Below are 16,602 nucleotides of genomic sequence, written 5' to 3' on the forward strand. Positions count from 1 at the left end.
CGATTATTCAGTTCAGCAGAGACATTCTTTGCCTCACTCGTCTCAAGTGTCCAAGCAAGGGCAAACGCAAAATGGCTCCAGATAACACGGTGGGAATTGATTCAGCTGGCTAACGACACCGAAGAAGGATTCAATATAATCAAAGTGGAACTAAGAGCGTTACGACTAATGACCATGCAAAACAGGTACGTCCTGGACCTGTTGACGGCCATGGACGGCGGTGTTTGCCGAAAAATAGGAAGTGCCTGCTGCACCTTCGTACCTTCTGAAGACGCAGAGAACGGCTCCCTGTCCCATGTGATCGAAGCAGTCCACAACCTAGGAGAAAAAATGAAGATGGAAGGCGGAGCAGAAGATAACATCTTCTCCTGGGTTCCCTCATGGCTTGGAACAACTGTAAAATTTTTAATACCAGCCGTTGTGTTTCTCCTTCTACTTTTTTGCCTGTGCCAGGTGGGTCTTCGAGTTTGTGCCAACGCAATACCAAATGGTGCGATGATGATGGTGACAATGGGCAACTCACACGGTACAATAAAAACGATGCAAGAAGCACAAGTACAAACAGGGATAGATAACTCACCCAGGTACCAACTGGTGCCTATGTACCACGATAAAGTTATTGTAGATAAGTTGTGGCACACCACCATCAAAGAACCCCGTATATTAGAATGGTATGAGGAGGTTTGGGTAGATTTGGAAGGAGATGGTGGATGCATATATCTAATGTGTACTCCAGATGAATACGCCCGGAGGGGTGAGAGCTTAAGGGGGGTATGCAGAGCATGGATGCCCATCAAAGGAACTCCCGCATGGGATGAGGCCGTGATGGACGAGGCAGAATGTAGGAGGACAGAAGATTTAAAGAATTCGTTACTTTAGTAACGAAAGGGGGGAAATGTAGGGGAGGACTGGTCCAAAAAGACCCCCTTCGCCTGCGCTTCCTCCCCAGGTGAGGACTATGGCTTTCTTGGGCGTCCCCTCATGTCACCCGGGCCCAGGTGGTGGAGGGTTCACCCACTGGAGACATCGCCCACACGTATTAATCGCCCACATGTATTAAAATTTAGCTAGGCCTAGAAACCATTTTGTCTGGTAAAGATGGTGTGAGCTCAGTGCGCTGTAGCGCGGCCCCCACCCTTGGAGAGTTTTCAGTCGTCCTTGTTGCCGCAGCACCCTGGCAGATCCGCTGCGAGCACGTTCCCACGAACAAGACGGACATGAGCTAGTGTAATACACTAACATTGTAACAGTTCACCTCCCCCAGTGTATCATCGTTCCCAGCATGACCCGGCCAGCAGGCCTAGGCAAATGAAAAGAACAGCAAACTGGTCATTGTATGACAAACACTCTTTGTACATGAATGTTGAGACTACTTGCAAAGGATGCTTTTCTTCCATAAAATCCCTTATATTACAAAAGCCTGTAAGATGTATAACTACAAGAGATCATGCTCCCATGAGATAAGCAATGGTGAACATATACCATTACAGTTGGGTACTAACGATAACGGCACACATCAGGAATATGGCCGTTACGTGTATGACTGGAAACCTTACACCCCATGGGCTTGTGCCATAACTGAACTAATGCTGCTAGAGAACATAAGAAAATAAATGTAACCCTACCAAGGGCCCATGAGAAGAATGCATGGGAAGGCGCATGTCATATGTGCGCGTCCAGGCCCCAATGCACCACCGCCGTTATGAACAAATGGCGGGTCACTTTCTATGTTCTCCACCAATCCTAACTCTACCTCACTTACTGCAAATATATATATGCATATAACTAAATACTGTACTTGGTAAAACATAATGTATGAATAAGTTGCTCAGACTGGATATAATCGAGACACACCCAGCAAAGGTTAAATGCATGTTTTATATTTTGTTCTTGAATAAGTATTATATAGTATTCAAATGTTCGTGATGTTTTTACCTAAGTCGGCAACACACGAGGGAGATACCTTTGTGAAATACGTACAAGGCCATTCCCCCTACCACCCTACGGAGACTGCCAAGGCATGAGAGCAGAGACCGCGCCGCGCTGCGTCACCTCCCCCAACCAGACTGGAGCCGCTTCAAAGACTTGTAACCCCCTCTGTAGCACCCAAGGCCACCACCTGCCACATGCATTATTTACAGCACAGCAGTAAACCTCTGTTCGAACACACGCGCCCCCTCGTAAACCTCAAAACCCACCGGACCATCTCAGACTTATGGTCCTGTGCAATCAGGACACCCAACACTCTGACAACACACAGCGGAACATCCATAACGACTTCTAACAAGGCACGAAGACCCGTACCGCCCGTCCCAGGCCCTGAAGCTTACCCCTCGACCTATGGCCCCGGTCAACAGGACACTGGTAACCATGCCCTGACGTATTACCTCCAGTCCTCTCACAAGGTACATTCCTCCTGTGTTGCATTAACCTGTTGTATAACCTATTGAAAGATTTACTGAAGAAGATAATACCACAAATGCTTGAATGACTGCAGTGTGCATGGCCTAGGGCTAAGAAGTCAGGAAAAGACATTCATCTCTGCCACGGGCCGCGATGGCCCCACAACACCGCCTGGATGAACCCTGCCACCCTGCCAGGCCCAGCCCAACCCACGAGGCTGCCCAGTGACGTCTTCCAGCCAAAGCCAACCACACCACAGCAGCACCTATAGTTAGTCGTCGCCACCCAATCCCCATGAACTTGTGCCCCCTATAGTATGTAGGTTCTTATGACGTTTTTTGTAAATAAATACGCCTGTCTTTGCTATTGTCAGACAGAGCGCTCTCGGAGTTTTGCAGAGTTCTTTGCATGCCCAATTCTGATTGATAAACTCCCATTTACGCTCACCCGCACTCTGTCTTGGCCTTATTCCCATTTTGGGAGAGTCCTTCATTGTCTCTCATTGCGGGGAGGATCGTGCTGTTTGGGGACGCTTGCCTTCAGTGGTGACCCCGATAGCGTGATTTTATTTCTTCCTAAACTCGTTATAACCGTCTCCTTTTTGGCACGAGAATCTCCGGTCGAAAAGGGATACGCACGGTGAGCCGGCTCCGGAAGGTTGCCCGCCAACGGCGACCGGTACACTAAGAAGTGCGCACTCAATAGAGAGGGGGTACGGGATCCCGGTTGAAAAATCCCCTTTGAGTACCGCTCGCCGGAGCCGGGGCTGACTGTTGAGCTGACGGCGACACTGCCTGGACGGACCCAGTTTCGGAGACTATCGGTTCAAGACGGACACGTGAGTACTGAGTGCGAGCGATCTTAAAGGGAGCGGGGAGTGAAGTGTAGGACAGGAAACGAAGAGGGGGTACACGGATCTACTAAGGATCATCTTGAACTTTTCTTGCTTTTTCTTTGCATATGGCCATTAGGATTACGAGGTGAATAAGAGATAAGAGTGACGGGAACCTAGCTCCGAAAGGGGGTGGAAGGCGGCGCCGCATAGTGCTATATTGACTAGTACTGGGATTATATGACGAAGTGAAATACAAGATAAAAGTGTTCAGCAAAAGGGGACACTGAGAATATATTAGTGATCGCTATTACTTCTTTCTTTCCTTTTTCTTTAAGGGTAGGGGGAGAATAAAAAAGCACGATTAGCACGAACTTGGGAAGACAGAAAGAGAAAAAAGGGGGCCTACTAAAAGGGGGAGAGCAGGTTAAAACCTATTGATATATGTGTATGCGCATCCATTTATCTAAGTAAGACCGACAGGGTCAGCCGGCTAGGGAGTAAAGGGAGGGCAGCTCGAATGGTGAATTGAATGCTACCAGGAGGTGTGTGCACCTCGTATGTGTCAGAGGACGGCTTTAATGTTGCGAGTGTGTAAAACGGCTATAAATGTATAATTGCTAAATGGTCATGGTAAGTGTGACCGGATAAAACTTTTAAAGGCAACGCTGATACAGTGACGTGAGTGGGTGCCTTTTCATTTCCGAGTTGATGTTGTCAAAATAAATGACGGGTTGCTCTTGTATGTGTCCCCCAAAGAGAACAAAGTAGAAATTGTGTACGGTCAGTTTTTGTATTGAGCAGTCAAGGGAGTGAAAGCCCAACTGAGCATAACATTGAATGTGAAGTAGAATACGGACAATAATAGTGGTAGTATTTTGATATTGCAGTTGCAAACACACAGAGACAAATAAACACTAGGAGGGCACGGAAATGGGGGCTGAAACACCCTTATCACATATGTGCAAAAGTCTTCCAGGGTACGCGGAGCGGATTAAGAAATATCACGACCAATGGGTAACTGAGTTGAAGGGAGAGGGGCTACCCCAGATATGGCCAGAGGGAGGGTCATTTGATAAAAGCGTTCTAGATATGGTGGTCACATGCATTTTCTTGAAGTATAAAGGGAAACAGTTGCAAAATAGAAGGGAAATATTAGATCTTTGGAGGTTATTTGAAGAGATACCACCGCCTAAAGCACCAGTAGTAAATCCTGATCTCCCATCCACTACTGACAATCCACTGATGATACAGAGAGATGTCAAAGAATTGCCAAGTGTAGCACCACCCATAGAGGTAATAAGTCTGTACCCGATACTAAAAAAGCCAGTACCCGCAGAAGGATACAGTGATCCAACCTATGTACCACCCCCGACAGCTACTACACCCCACAGGCCCACGGCACCTCCGCCATATGAAAGCACGAGCGAGCGAACGCAGGCAGGCACACACAGAGTAGACATAGAGAAACTCACTGATGACCTGGAATCAAGACTGTCGATAGCAAAAGATGAGCTCTCAAGGATAAAGGACATATGCGAACGAACAGCACTGGATGCAAGTAGAACAGGGCGGACGTCTAGAGCATCAGGTGAAAGCAGAAGGCCCGAAGAGGGGTGGAAAAAGGGCGAGATCCTGTTTAGGATCGAGGAAGAACCAACGCGAATAATAGAGGTGGGGACCCGAGAGGAAGATGGTGGTAACGAAGAAAGGCTTGGAGGAATTAGAGAGGAATTACTATGTGATATTAGAGAGGAGCTAGACGAAAGCGACAGGTTGAGTATGGCAATAGGAGGGGGAAGTGAAGGGGAGGATGGTCCATGTTCAATGAGAACCCTGGATGATGAGTGGACGGGGCGATTGAGGAACAGAGTGGGTAAAATGGCATCACTAGGGACATCAGCACCTCCATCAGGTCCGGGTGCCGCAACGAAAGGAAAGCTACAGCTCCCATTGATACACAGAGGAGGAGGGCACATGGGCACAAATGGACAAAGCCAACTTATTAAAGCTATTGCCCCCGTTATCAGGAGGGGCAAGTAAATGGATATACGCCTTCGAAAAACATACTGCAGGGGTACCCCTAGCTGTAGGAGATGTGAAAAGTCTGCTCGTATCAGCGGTGGGCGATCAGGCTGAAAGAGTAAGGGTTAAAGCTGGTTTCCCAGGAGTTACATTAGATTGTGACCGCCATGATGGGGCCTCCTTTAACACAGTGAGGGCTAGGGTGTGGGACGCCCTACGCGAAACATTTCCAGATACACCCGACTTACAGTCAGTGATGCAGTGTACAATGAATGACGGGGAGGAGGCTATGGATTACATTTTTCGGGTCCAAGAGATGTGGAGAGCGGAAACGGGTACGCCTTGGTATCAATCGACCTCTTTGTTTTACTTCATTATAAAAAGAGGGCTCCCAAAGGAAGTGCAGAAAGCGCTCGACAAAATAGCAGGTATTGAAGCAAAGGGATGGCCAGAAATTCAGAGCATAATAGTTCACCATTGCAAACGAATAAAGGAAAGGGAGAGGGAGGTAGCTCAGAAGAGATTGGCAGACGAAGCAAAGTTAGTACAGACAAAATTGGTGAAGGTCACAGCGGCAGTAGCTGCACTCCCACATAGCAGGGAGGGAGAAGATGAGGAGGAGGGGCTGATAGCAATACAAGGAAGGATGGCAGCTAATTGGGCGGGAGCAGGACAGCGGCAGTGGAACGAGCAGGAGCAAGGTGGAGGTCCGCAGTGGCAAGAGTGGACCCCTCGAGGGGGACGAGGTGGGTATAGGGGCCGAAGAGGAGGTGGACCACAGGGGAACGGGGGAATGGGAGGAAATGGATGGCAAGGTCCCAGGGGCCCCCAGGGGAGTTGTTGGAACTGTGGACGATGGGGACATTACTCCAGGGAATGCAGAAGTAGACAAAACAATGGGTTCCAGGGGGTAGAACAGTATGGACACCCCCACCCAGGAAGCCCATATGGCCTTCCGATGGGACAGCAGCAGCAGCAGAGAGACCCAGGCCAGGGTATCACGGGCCAGCCACAGGGACCCCAGTACAGAACACAGAACCACCCACAAAACAATGACAGTATGCAATATATGCCAGGTAACCCTTTCGCGACAACAGCAAACGGGGCCCCCGCCCCAGCACCGTACAACGGCATGTCAGTGGTCTCAGGAAATATATTTAATGAAGGGGGGGCAATGAGACACCCCGCATAGGACAGCCCACAGAGAAAACTTGCGTGTCCAGTTCTATCCACCACCTACAGTGCAGCAGAGGAACCATTGGTAGGGGCGCAGATAGGAGACAAGCAGTTCATATTCATGGTTGATTCGGGAGCGGAGAAATCATGTGTTAGAGAGGGCCGATTCCCGTTATCTAACAGGAAGTTAGAGACGCAGGGGTTCTCTGGGGCTGTAATTGAAGGTCCTTACACAGAAGTTTTGGATGTAACAGTGGGGGGCAAGACGGTAAAGGCCCCCTTACTATATTACGAACAGTCCCCGATAAACTTGTTGGGGAGGGATCTGATGAGTAAACTTAACATGACCATATCATTTACTGAAGGAGGAATAGTGTGTTCTACCCCCGGGATATGCCCCTTGCGTGCAATGTTGGTAGTACAAGCACACACAACCACACAGGAAATACGAGGGCTGCCACAAAATGAAGAAGTATTTATTGAGGGGCTAAAGATTCTGGCCCTCATAGTTCCAGAGCTAAAAAGCATGGATTGGAGGATTCCAGCAGAGTTCCTCTTCCGCCCCATAGTGAGTCCAAACGCAGCACCAGGATCAGTGGTGTCGTTGGATTTGCACGCTGTGCAGGTATCAACAAAACGGATCGCTGTAATTGGAATGGACAGAGAAGGATGTGAATGGCGAACAGTACTGTGCACAAACCCAAACCTTGCCCTACGCGAGGTAACAGATGAGGACCTCTTTTCAGACACAGAAGGGGATGGTGAGATAGTAATGGAAATAGCGATGCCATGTGATATTTTGATCCAAGCCAGGGAGATCCCCGCCCAATTGATGGCAGTGGTAGGAACACCACCGTCATTTTTTGAGGACGACATGAGGCTCGTGCCAAACAAATTATGGACAACAGGCCCCCATGATGTAGGGCTATTGCACGGAGTACAACCTGTGATAATAAAACTAAAGCAAGGAGCTATCTTACCCCGAGTCAAACAGTATCCATTGTCCCGTGAGGCTGAAGAAGGGATAAAAGAAACGATAAATGCACTACTAGTACAAGGGATAATAGTGCCTTCAAACTCACCATGTAACACATGTATTTATCCAATCAAAAAAGCGAAAGGGGGATCTTGGAGGATGATACAGGACTTACGCCCCCTCAATGATGTAATTCAGAAGGAGTTCCCTCTAGTCCCGAACCCTGCATCCATACTATGCAGTATCCCAAAAGCAGCATCACATTTTACAGTAGTGGACTTGAAAAACGCATTTTTCTCAATACCCCTGGCTGAAGAGAGCAGATACCTTACAGCGTTCACACTAGGGGGAAAAAGATACGAACACTGCAGACTGCCACAGGGATACTGTGAAAGCCCAAGCATATTCAACCGCATATTGCATGAAGACTTGGGAAACCTATCAGTAGAGAGTACGGTTATTCAGTACGTAGATGATTTATTGGTGTGTGCACAAGACGAAGCAACATGTAGAGAGGATTCAACAACGCTCTTAACTTTACTAGCCAACAAAGGATACAAGGTAGACAAGGAGAAGTTACAATACTGCCTGACTGAGGTCCTATACCTGGGACAGCTCATATCAAAAGACGGAAAGAGAATAATTCCTGACAGAGTGGAGGCAATAAGATCAGTAGGAGAGCCCACAACAGTGAAAGATATGCAGAAATTTTTGGGAATGTGCAATTATTGCCGAGCATGGATACTAGACTATGCAGCATACACCAGGCCCCTCCTACAAGCACTCAAAGAAGCACAACAGGAGAATGAGAAAATAAAATGGTCAGAAGAAATGAGCATATCGTTTCGATCGCTGAAAGAGCTAATTTCAAGCGCTCCAGTACTAGCAAACCCCGATTATGGACACGAATTTTACTTATTTTCCCATTGTAAGGGAACGCTTATGACAGCAGTACTGACACAAAAAACATCCTTAGGACACAAACCCCTGGCGTACTATAGTGGTACTTTGGATGCCGTGATGCAGGGTCATTTCGCGTGCGAACAATCGCTCGCAGCAGCCGCATTCGCGATTGAGAAAAGTGCCACAATAGTAATGGGGTGCCCGGTGACATTATTCGTGGAGCACTCATTATTTGCAATACTTGAAAGATCAAAAAGCACACTGACCACACAGCGGGCAACAGCATATGAAATCATATTGTCCAGCGCCAATATTCACATAGTGAGATGTAAAACAGTGAACCCGGCCACATTCATTACAGAAGCGTGCACATTGGAGGATATGCAAAATCACGACTGCACAACCCACACAGGAGAAGGTGGAGAGGGTACAGTGGTATGTGAAAACGCCCTGAATGAGGGGGAAGTGTACTTTGTGGATGGGTCTGCATCAATTGATGTGGACACAGGAGAAAAACACGTTGGGATGGCGGTAGTGAGATTAGAAGAAGGTGAGTTTGAAACACTAGTACAGTACCACCTCCCGTCGCATTACTCCGCACAGGCAGCAGAACTGGTTGCGCTCATAGAAGCCCTACACGCAGCAAAGGGCTGTGCAGTGACAATCTACACAGACTCAGCTTACATGACTACGACAGTACATGGAGGTCTTGCAAGATGGGGCCGTAGGGGATTTAGACGGGCGGACGGAACACCAGTACAACATGCAGAGTTGTTAAAAGAGTTAATTGAGGCACTACAAAACCCTACTGCTGTAGCAATAGTGAAGTGCCAGGCCCATACATCCAACACAGACGTTGTGTCTTTAGGGAACGCGGCAGCGGACGCTGCCGCCAAGGAGGCTTCCTATTTCCAGAAATATGACACAGGTGAGTACATGCTCAAGAACAAGAGAACTGACGAGCCCCCAGAAGGGTACAACATGATGTCCATATCACAAATACTAGAATTGCAAGAAGGAGCTAGTGCAGAGGAGAAACTGACATGGACAAAACGGGGGTGCAGCCAGTCGGGAACAGACCTGCTGTGGCGACAAAACAACTCAGGGAAAGTGGTAATGCCGCTACAGCTACTAGAAGTTGCATTTCAACAGCTGCACTTCCCCGCACATAATACCAAACAGCACATCGCAGCGGACATACAGGAAGAATGGTTCGTGCCCTGTCTCCAGGAGCATGTGTCTCGATTGACAATGGAATGCACAACATGCCAAATATACAATTCAGGAATGACATTGCGCACACTCCGGGGAACAATTCCTAAACCCATTGGCCCATTCAAGGAACTACATATAGATTACGCAGACATGGGAGAAAGGTGTAACGGCGCGCGGTACATGATCGTGGTTGTGTGCCCCTTTTCAAGGTGGGTGGAAGCAGGGCCCTGTGCGCGACCTGACGCCAAAAGCGCCGCCAAGTTCCTAGTAAGGGAAGTGTTCCCGCGCTGGGGAATTTGTGACGTGATTCGCTCAGACAACGGCTCTCATTTTGTGAATGAACTTTTCAAGGAAGTGACCACACTATTGGGTATAAAACATAAATTGTGTTCTATTTATCATCCTCAAAGTAATGGCGTAGTGGAAAAGATGAACGGACTATTGAAGGGTAGGTTATCAAAACTATGCTTCTCATTAAAGAAAAATTGGATTTACTGTCTACCTCTGGCGCTATTTGAGTTGAGAAACCAACCAAGCAAAGACCACCATTTGTCCCCACACGAGATTGTGACTGGGAGACGAATGAATACAGCACACTCTCCACCACGCGAACAGTCAGATGCTCACAGAAGTGCCGCAATATTGGGAGAAGAGTTTACAGACTATTTACGAAAATTAACAAGAGCGGCGCGCGCCATCTCTAAACAACTCTCCCCACCCTTTACTAGAGAAGAGGGAAACGTAACAGGATCTATCACTGAACCAGAGCAACAGCTACAGCTGATGCCAGGCGACTCCATTTATGTCAGAAGCTTTGTGCGCCGGTGGAACGCACCACGGTTCCATGGCCCATACGAAGTAATATTCTGCACACCCACGGCAGTGAAGGTGAAGGGCTTAAGGTACTGGGTGCATTTGACCGACGTACGAAAAGCATACAGCAATATACAGGAAGAGATAGATGAGGGGGCACAGACAACAGCAAACGATGAAAATGAGGAGGACGTCTAAATATCAGTGTGTGTGTGTGTGTGTGTGTGTGTCAGCACTGGACTGGAATGGAATAATGACTGACAAGGATATTGAAAAAAAAAAAAATGTGTGTTTTTTGTGTGTGTGTTTTCCTTTTTTTCTTATAAGTTGCTATGTAATTAATGAAATAGTAATATTTTATTTTGTATATACCCTTGTCTGTGAATACCACTCCCCCACATCCCCACCCGCTTCCATTCCCCGTCAACATGTATTGGCACAGACAGTGCCAGCAAAACGTTTACATGCATGCACTTAATGCACTTTTATATCTCAAACAGGAGCGTCCATGGCAACTAACGGGCAGCCTGCAACGGATAGAATTAGTAGAATGAGAGAACTAGTATATGACAGATGTAGATATTCGTATGAGTGTGGATTATCAGTATGCATCACATTGTTTTTTATGATAATGTTTGGATTGATTACATATTGGGGTATAGCGTTCATCTCTATCGAGATGTACGAGGGGGGAGGGAGTAACAACACTACTGGACCAATTAACAATACCATCGGGTCCAATGCAACTACAGGAGTCAATACCAGGGAGGGTGATTTTTTGATATGGGACGGAACTAAACTTGTGTGGGGATATCATACCACACCATCCAGTGTTGTGACTTCACAAAGAGAAAAACCACAAGGGAAAATGCAGAGCAACACAGTGTCTCCACCACACTTATCTAATTACAATGCCCACAGTCTCAATGACCGAAACCCGTCTGCCATATCATGGTTGTATAACACCCTCACCAGCCAGCCTGCCCCCATCCCAGAAAACAATCTGCCAGATAATGTCAAGACAGAAAACGAAAAGCTACTAGCAATGCACGAAAAACTATATGATGAGTGGTCCAAGGGGGGCGGGAATGAGAAAGGGGGGTCTAGGCTGTCCACTGCCCAAGGGATTGGGAAGTACATGAGTAACAAGAACAACAGACGAAAGAGAGAAGCAGGGAGAAGGAAGTATGATGAGTACTATGGGTTAGGTCTAGATAAGATGGAAGACCCACGACACCCCCATCAAGTAAATAAGTGGTATGCAGACATGAGTGCCACAGCCAAACAGACAACAAACGAGAGCTGTTATGTCTGTTCCCTCATTCCCCATGCATCAGGTACACCCAAAGTGTTGTTACCAAAAGAGTTGCCTATTGTGGATGCCCAATGTCTCCTTCATCTCACGTTGTGCAGGATTAAGAACACCTTCCAGGCACACGAAGTTACTTTTCGAATGCTGCAGAACGAAAAAACGTGTTACCCGAAAACGGCAGGAGTGGTATGTTTGAAAGAACCATTTTTTGTAATAGAAGGGACACTTTTTTCTGACAACAAGCAGAAGGATGAAGAGGTACTGTGCAAAGCAGAAGCACTGAGAGGTGTGGCACCGGAGAAATTGCAGTGGATAGAAGAAACGTGCACACCAGTATGGAGAGAACACATTTCAAAACTGACTTGGGTAACAGCCATTGAAAAGCCCTTCAAACTGCAGAGCGAGATGGACTACAAACTGTGCTTCAAAGGAGAAGGGAGAACCCCCATGGGAACAAACAAAAACTGCAACAAGACCCTCACCATCCCAGACTTAAGGAAAGGGACAGCGGCCCTGATGGACACATACTGGGTGTGCGGCAAACAGGCATATCTACACCTCCCCCAGTCATGGAGTGGCAGCTGCTCAATGGCCACTCTGCACTCAGCCCTAATGGTGATACCAGAAAGCCACATCGACGGGAGCAAAGGGACACAGGAACGCATGCAGAGTGTGGCTCAACCAACCGCAGAGACACAATTATATGTCCTGTCTTCTGGAAACAAGGGAAAAGTGCTAACCCGTAACAGACGAGCATCAAATTACATATCCAAGGCATCATCAGAACTATTGGCTCAGATCCCAGACAAATACCGATTATTCAGTTCAGCAGAGACATTCTTTGCCTCACTCGTCTCAAGTGTCCAAGCAAGGGCAAACGCAAAATGGCTCCAGATAACACGGTGGGAATTGATTCAGCTGGCTAACGACACCGAAGAAGGATTCAATATAATCAAAGTGGAACTAAGAGCGTTACGACTAATGACCATGCAAAACAGGTACGTCCTGGACCTGTTGACGGCCATGGACGGCGGTGTTTGCCGAAAAATAGGAAGTGCCTGCTGCACCTTCGTACCTTCTGAAGACGCAGAGAACGGCTCCCTGTCCCATGTGATCGAAGCAGTCCACAACCTAGGAGAAAAAATGAAGATGGAAGGCGGAGCAGAAGATAGTACATGGTTCGATAACATCTTCTCCTGGGTTCCCTCATGGCTTGGAACAACTGTAAAATTTTTAATACCAGCCGTTGTGTTTCTCCTTCTACTTTTTTGCCTGTGCCAGGTGGGTCTTCGAGTTTGTGCCAACGCAATACCAAATGGTGCGATGATGATGGTGACAATGGGCAACTCACACGGTACAATAAAAACGATGCAAGAAGCACAAGTACAAACAGGGATAGATAACTCACCCAGGTACCAACTGGTGCCTATGTACCACGATAAAGTTATTGTAGATAAGTTGTGGCACACCACCATCAAAGAACCCCGTATATTAGAATGGTATGAGGAGGTTTGGGTAGATTTGGAAGGAGATGGTGGATGCATATATCTAATGTGTACTCCAGATGAATACGCCCGGAGGGGTGAGAGCTTAAGGGGGGTATGCAGAGCATGGATGCCCATCAAAGGAACTCCCGCATGGGATGAGGCCGTGATGGACGAGGCAGAATGTAGGAGGACAGAAGATTTAAAGAATTCGTTACTTTAGTAACGAAAGGGGGGAAATGTAGGGGAGGACTGGTCCAAAAAGACCCCCTTCGCCTGCGCTTCCTCCCCAGGTGAGGACTATGGCTCTCTTGGGCGTCCCCTCATGTCACCCGGGCCCAGGTGGTGGAGGGTTCACCCACTGGAGACATCGCCCACACGTATTAATCGCCCACATGTATTAAAATTTAGCTAGGCCTAGAAACCATTTTGTCTGGTAAAGATGGTGTGAGCTCAGCGCGCTGTAGCGCGGCCCCCACCCTTGGAGAGTTTTCAGTCGTCCTTGTTGCCGCAGCACCCTGGCAGATCCGCTGCGAGCACGTTCCCACGAACAAGACGGACATGAGCTAGTGTAATACACTAACATTGTAACAGTTCACCTCCCCCAGTGTATCATCGTTCCCAGCATGACCCGGCCAGCAGGCCTAGGCAAATGAAAAGAACAGCAAACTGGTCATTGTATGACAAACACTCTTTGTACATGAATGTTGAGACTACTTGCAAAGGATGCTTTTCTTCCATAAAATCCCTTATATTACAAAAGCCTGCAAGATGTATAACTACAAGAGATCATGCTCCCATGAGATAAGCGATGGTGAACATATACCATTACAGTTGGGTACTAACGATAACGGCACACATCAGGAATATGGCCGTTACGTGTATGACTGGAAACCTTACACCCCATGGGCTTGTGCCATAACTGAACTAATGCTGCTAGAGAACATAAGAAAATAAATGTAACCCTACCAAGGGCCCATGAGAAGAATGCATGGGAAGGCGCATGTCATATGTGCGCGTCCAGGCCCCAATGCACCACCGCCGTTATGAACAAATGGCGGGTCACTTTCTATGTTCTCCACCAATCCTAACTCTACCTCACTTACTGCAAATATATATATGCATATAACTAAATACTGTACTTGGTAAAACATAATGTATGAATAAGTTGCTCAGACTGGATATAATCGAGACACACCCAGCAAAGGTTAAATGCATGTTTTATATTTTGTTCTTGAATAAGTATTATATAGTATTCAAATGTTCGTGATGTTTTTACCTAAGTCGGCAACACACGAGGGAGATACCTTTGTGAAATACGTACAAGGCCATTCCCCCTCCCACCCTACGGAGACTGCCAAGGCATGAGAGCAGAGACCGCGCCGCGCTGCGTCACCTCCCCCAACCAGACTGGAGCCGCTTCAAAGACTTGTAACCCCCTCTGTAGCACCCAAGGCCACCACCTGCCACATGCATTATTTACAGCACAGCAGTAAACCTCTGCTCGAACACACGCGCCCCCTCGTAAACCTCAAAACCCACCGGACCATCTCAGACTTATGGTCCTGTGCAATCAGGACACCCAACACTCTGACAACACACAGCGGAACATCCATAACGACTTCTAACAAGGCAGGAAGACCCGTACCGCCCGTCCCAGGCCCTGAAGCTTACCCCTCGACCTATGGCCCCGGTCAACAGGACACTGGTAACCATGCCCTGACGTATTACCTCCAGTCCTCTCACAAGGTACATTCCTCCTGTGTTGCATTAACCTGTTGTATAACCTATTGAAAGATTTACTGAAGAAGATAATACCACAAATGCTTGAATGACTGTGGTGTGCATGGCCTAGGGCTAAGAAGTCAGGAAAAGACATTCATCTCTGCCACGGGCCGCGATGGCCCCACAACACCGCCTGGATGAACCCTGCCACCCTGCCAGGCCCAGCCCAACCCACGAGGCTGCCCAGTGACGTCTTCCAGCCAAAGCCAACCACACCACAGCAGCACCTATAGCTAGTCGTCGCCACCCAATCCCCATGAACTTGTGCCCCCTATAGTATGCAGGTTCTTATGACGTTTTTTGTAAATAAATACGCCTGTCTTTGCTATTGTCAGACAGAGCGCTCTCGGAGTTCTTTGCATGCCCAATTCTGATTGATAAACTCCCATTTACGCTCACCCGCACTCTGTCTTGGCCTTATTCCCATTTTGGGAGAGTCCTTCATTGTCTCTCATTGCGGGGAGGATCGTGCTGTTTGGGGACGCTTGCCTTCACCAGTAAGGAGAAGATATTTGAATGCCATCAGCAGAGCGAGATCTTGCTGAAATGGAATGGGCTGCGCTGCAGGATCCAGGCCCACATTTCCAGGGGAGCCTTTAATGATAGCACAAAGGTTTGTAATCTTGGTGTGGTGGTTAATTCAGTCCCCAAATGGCTTAATAAAGGGGCCGGACTGCTATGATGAATGAATGCTGTGCATTGCGAGGGGCAGAAAAGTACATGCGCACATCCTTGAAAGGCCTCTATGAATATGAGTTCCTCTTGTCATTTCAAGCATCTCTGCCCCAAATAAAAGCATCCTGTAAAACACGTGCATCATCCCGCACTTAAATATTGCCATTCTTACCAGATTTGGCCCGGTTTTGGTGCATTCAGCATTGCTATGACAACCTCCGTTCTTCTCCAGACAGCCGTCGATTTCTGGGGAGAAAAGATATGAGAATAATAGTTTGTATTTAAATCATAATAACCATTTGTGTGAGCTGCACGACCAACCTCAGGTGCATATCTCCACTCCAAGACAGTTCTACCTGTATAACCAGGTGTTTGCTGGGATTTGTAGTCTACCAGTGAACTAGTGGAGGTGGTATAGACCTTTTCTTGTATTAAATGTTTTCTGAACTTGAATGAAGTTGTGTTCTTTTTTTGTAAATGCATACAGCTTGGAAAAAGATATGTTTGTTTAAACTAATTTGAGCCTCTGGCCCTTATTTCTTTCTGCCCCTCCTGGTGCCCAGCACTCCCTTTAACAATCAGCCACAGAGAGGACCCTTCTCACCACTGGGGAGCAGGGCCTTTAACAGTTGTGATGCTGGCTCCTTTATGAAGGATATCATTGCAGTGCGGCAACTTCCTGACCCTTTAAATCAATTGCCCACCCCCCATCCCCCGCTTCCATAGCACAGCACCAGTCTGGGTATTGGCGACCCTTAGTGGGGTTGAGGGAGGGACCACTGCCCCCTGTAAACTGATCCGGATCCTGGCGGGGGGAGTGGGCTGTGGTAGCTACCTCCTGTAACCTTGCACTGTAGCCGAGGGGGGGGGTCTAATCTGTGATGTCATCAATATCTACAATGGGTGCTGCTTCCTGTGATCCGCCCAGATCTGGGTGGGATAGCAATCTACTCCTGTGGGCAGAAACAGATCTCTAGAAGTTGAGGAGTGATGCTTCCTGTGA

At 47.8% G+C, this 16,602-nt stretch overlaps 1 protein-coding gene across 1 annotated transcript in view; it reads right to left on the reverse strand.

Annotated features, from left to right (window-relative positions):
• The window catches only part of STAB1 (stabilin 1), a 1,160,316-nt gene that overhangs the window by 486,154 nt on the left and 657,560 nt on the right, over positions 1-16,602 (reverse strand). Inside the window, exon 43 of the mRNA XM_069643183.1 lies at positions 15,772-15,845. Within this exon, the coding sequence (XP_069499284.1) occupies positions 15,772-15,845 (74 nt within the window). The remainder of the gene's footprint in view (positions 1-15,771; positions 15,846-16,602) is intronic.

This window comes from Ambystoma mexicanum, chromosome 2p (genome assembly GCF_040938575.1).
Source record: "Ambystoma mexicanum isolate Mex_15411 chromosome 2p, UKY_AmexF1_1, whole genome shotgun sequence".
Classification (NCBI taxonomy): domain Eukaryota; kingdom Metazoa; phylum Chordata; class Amphibia; order Caudata; family Ambystomatidae; genus Ambystoma; species Ambystoma mexicanum.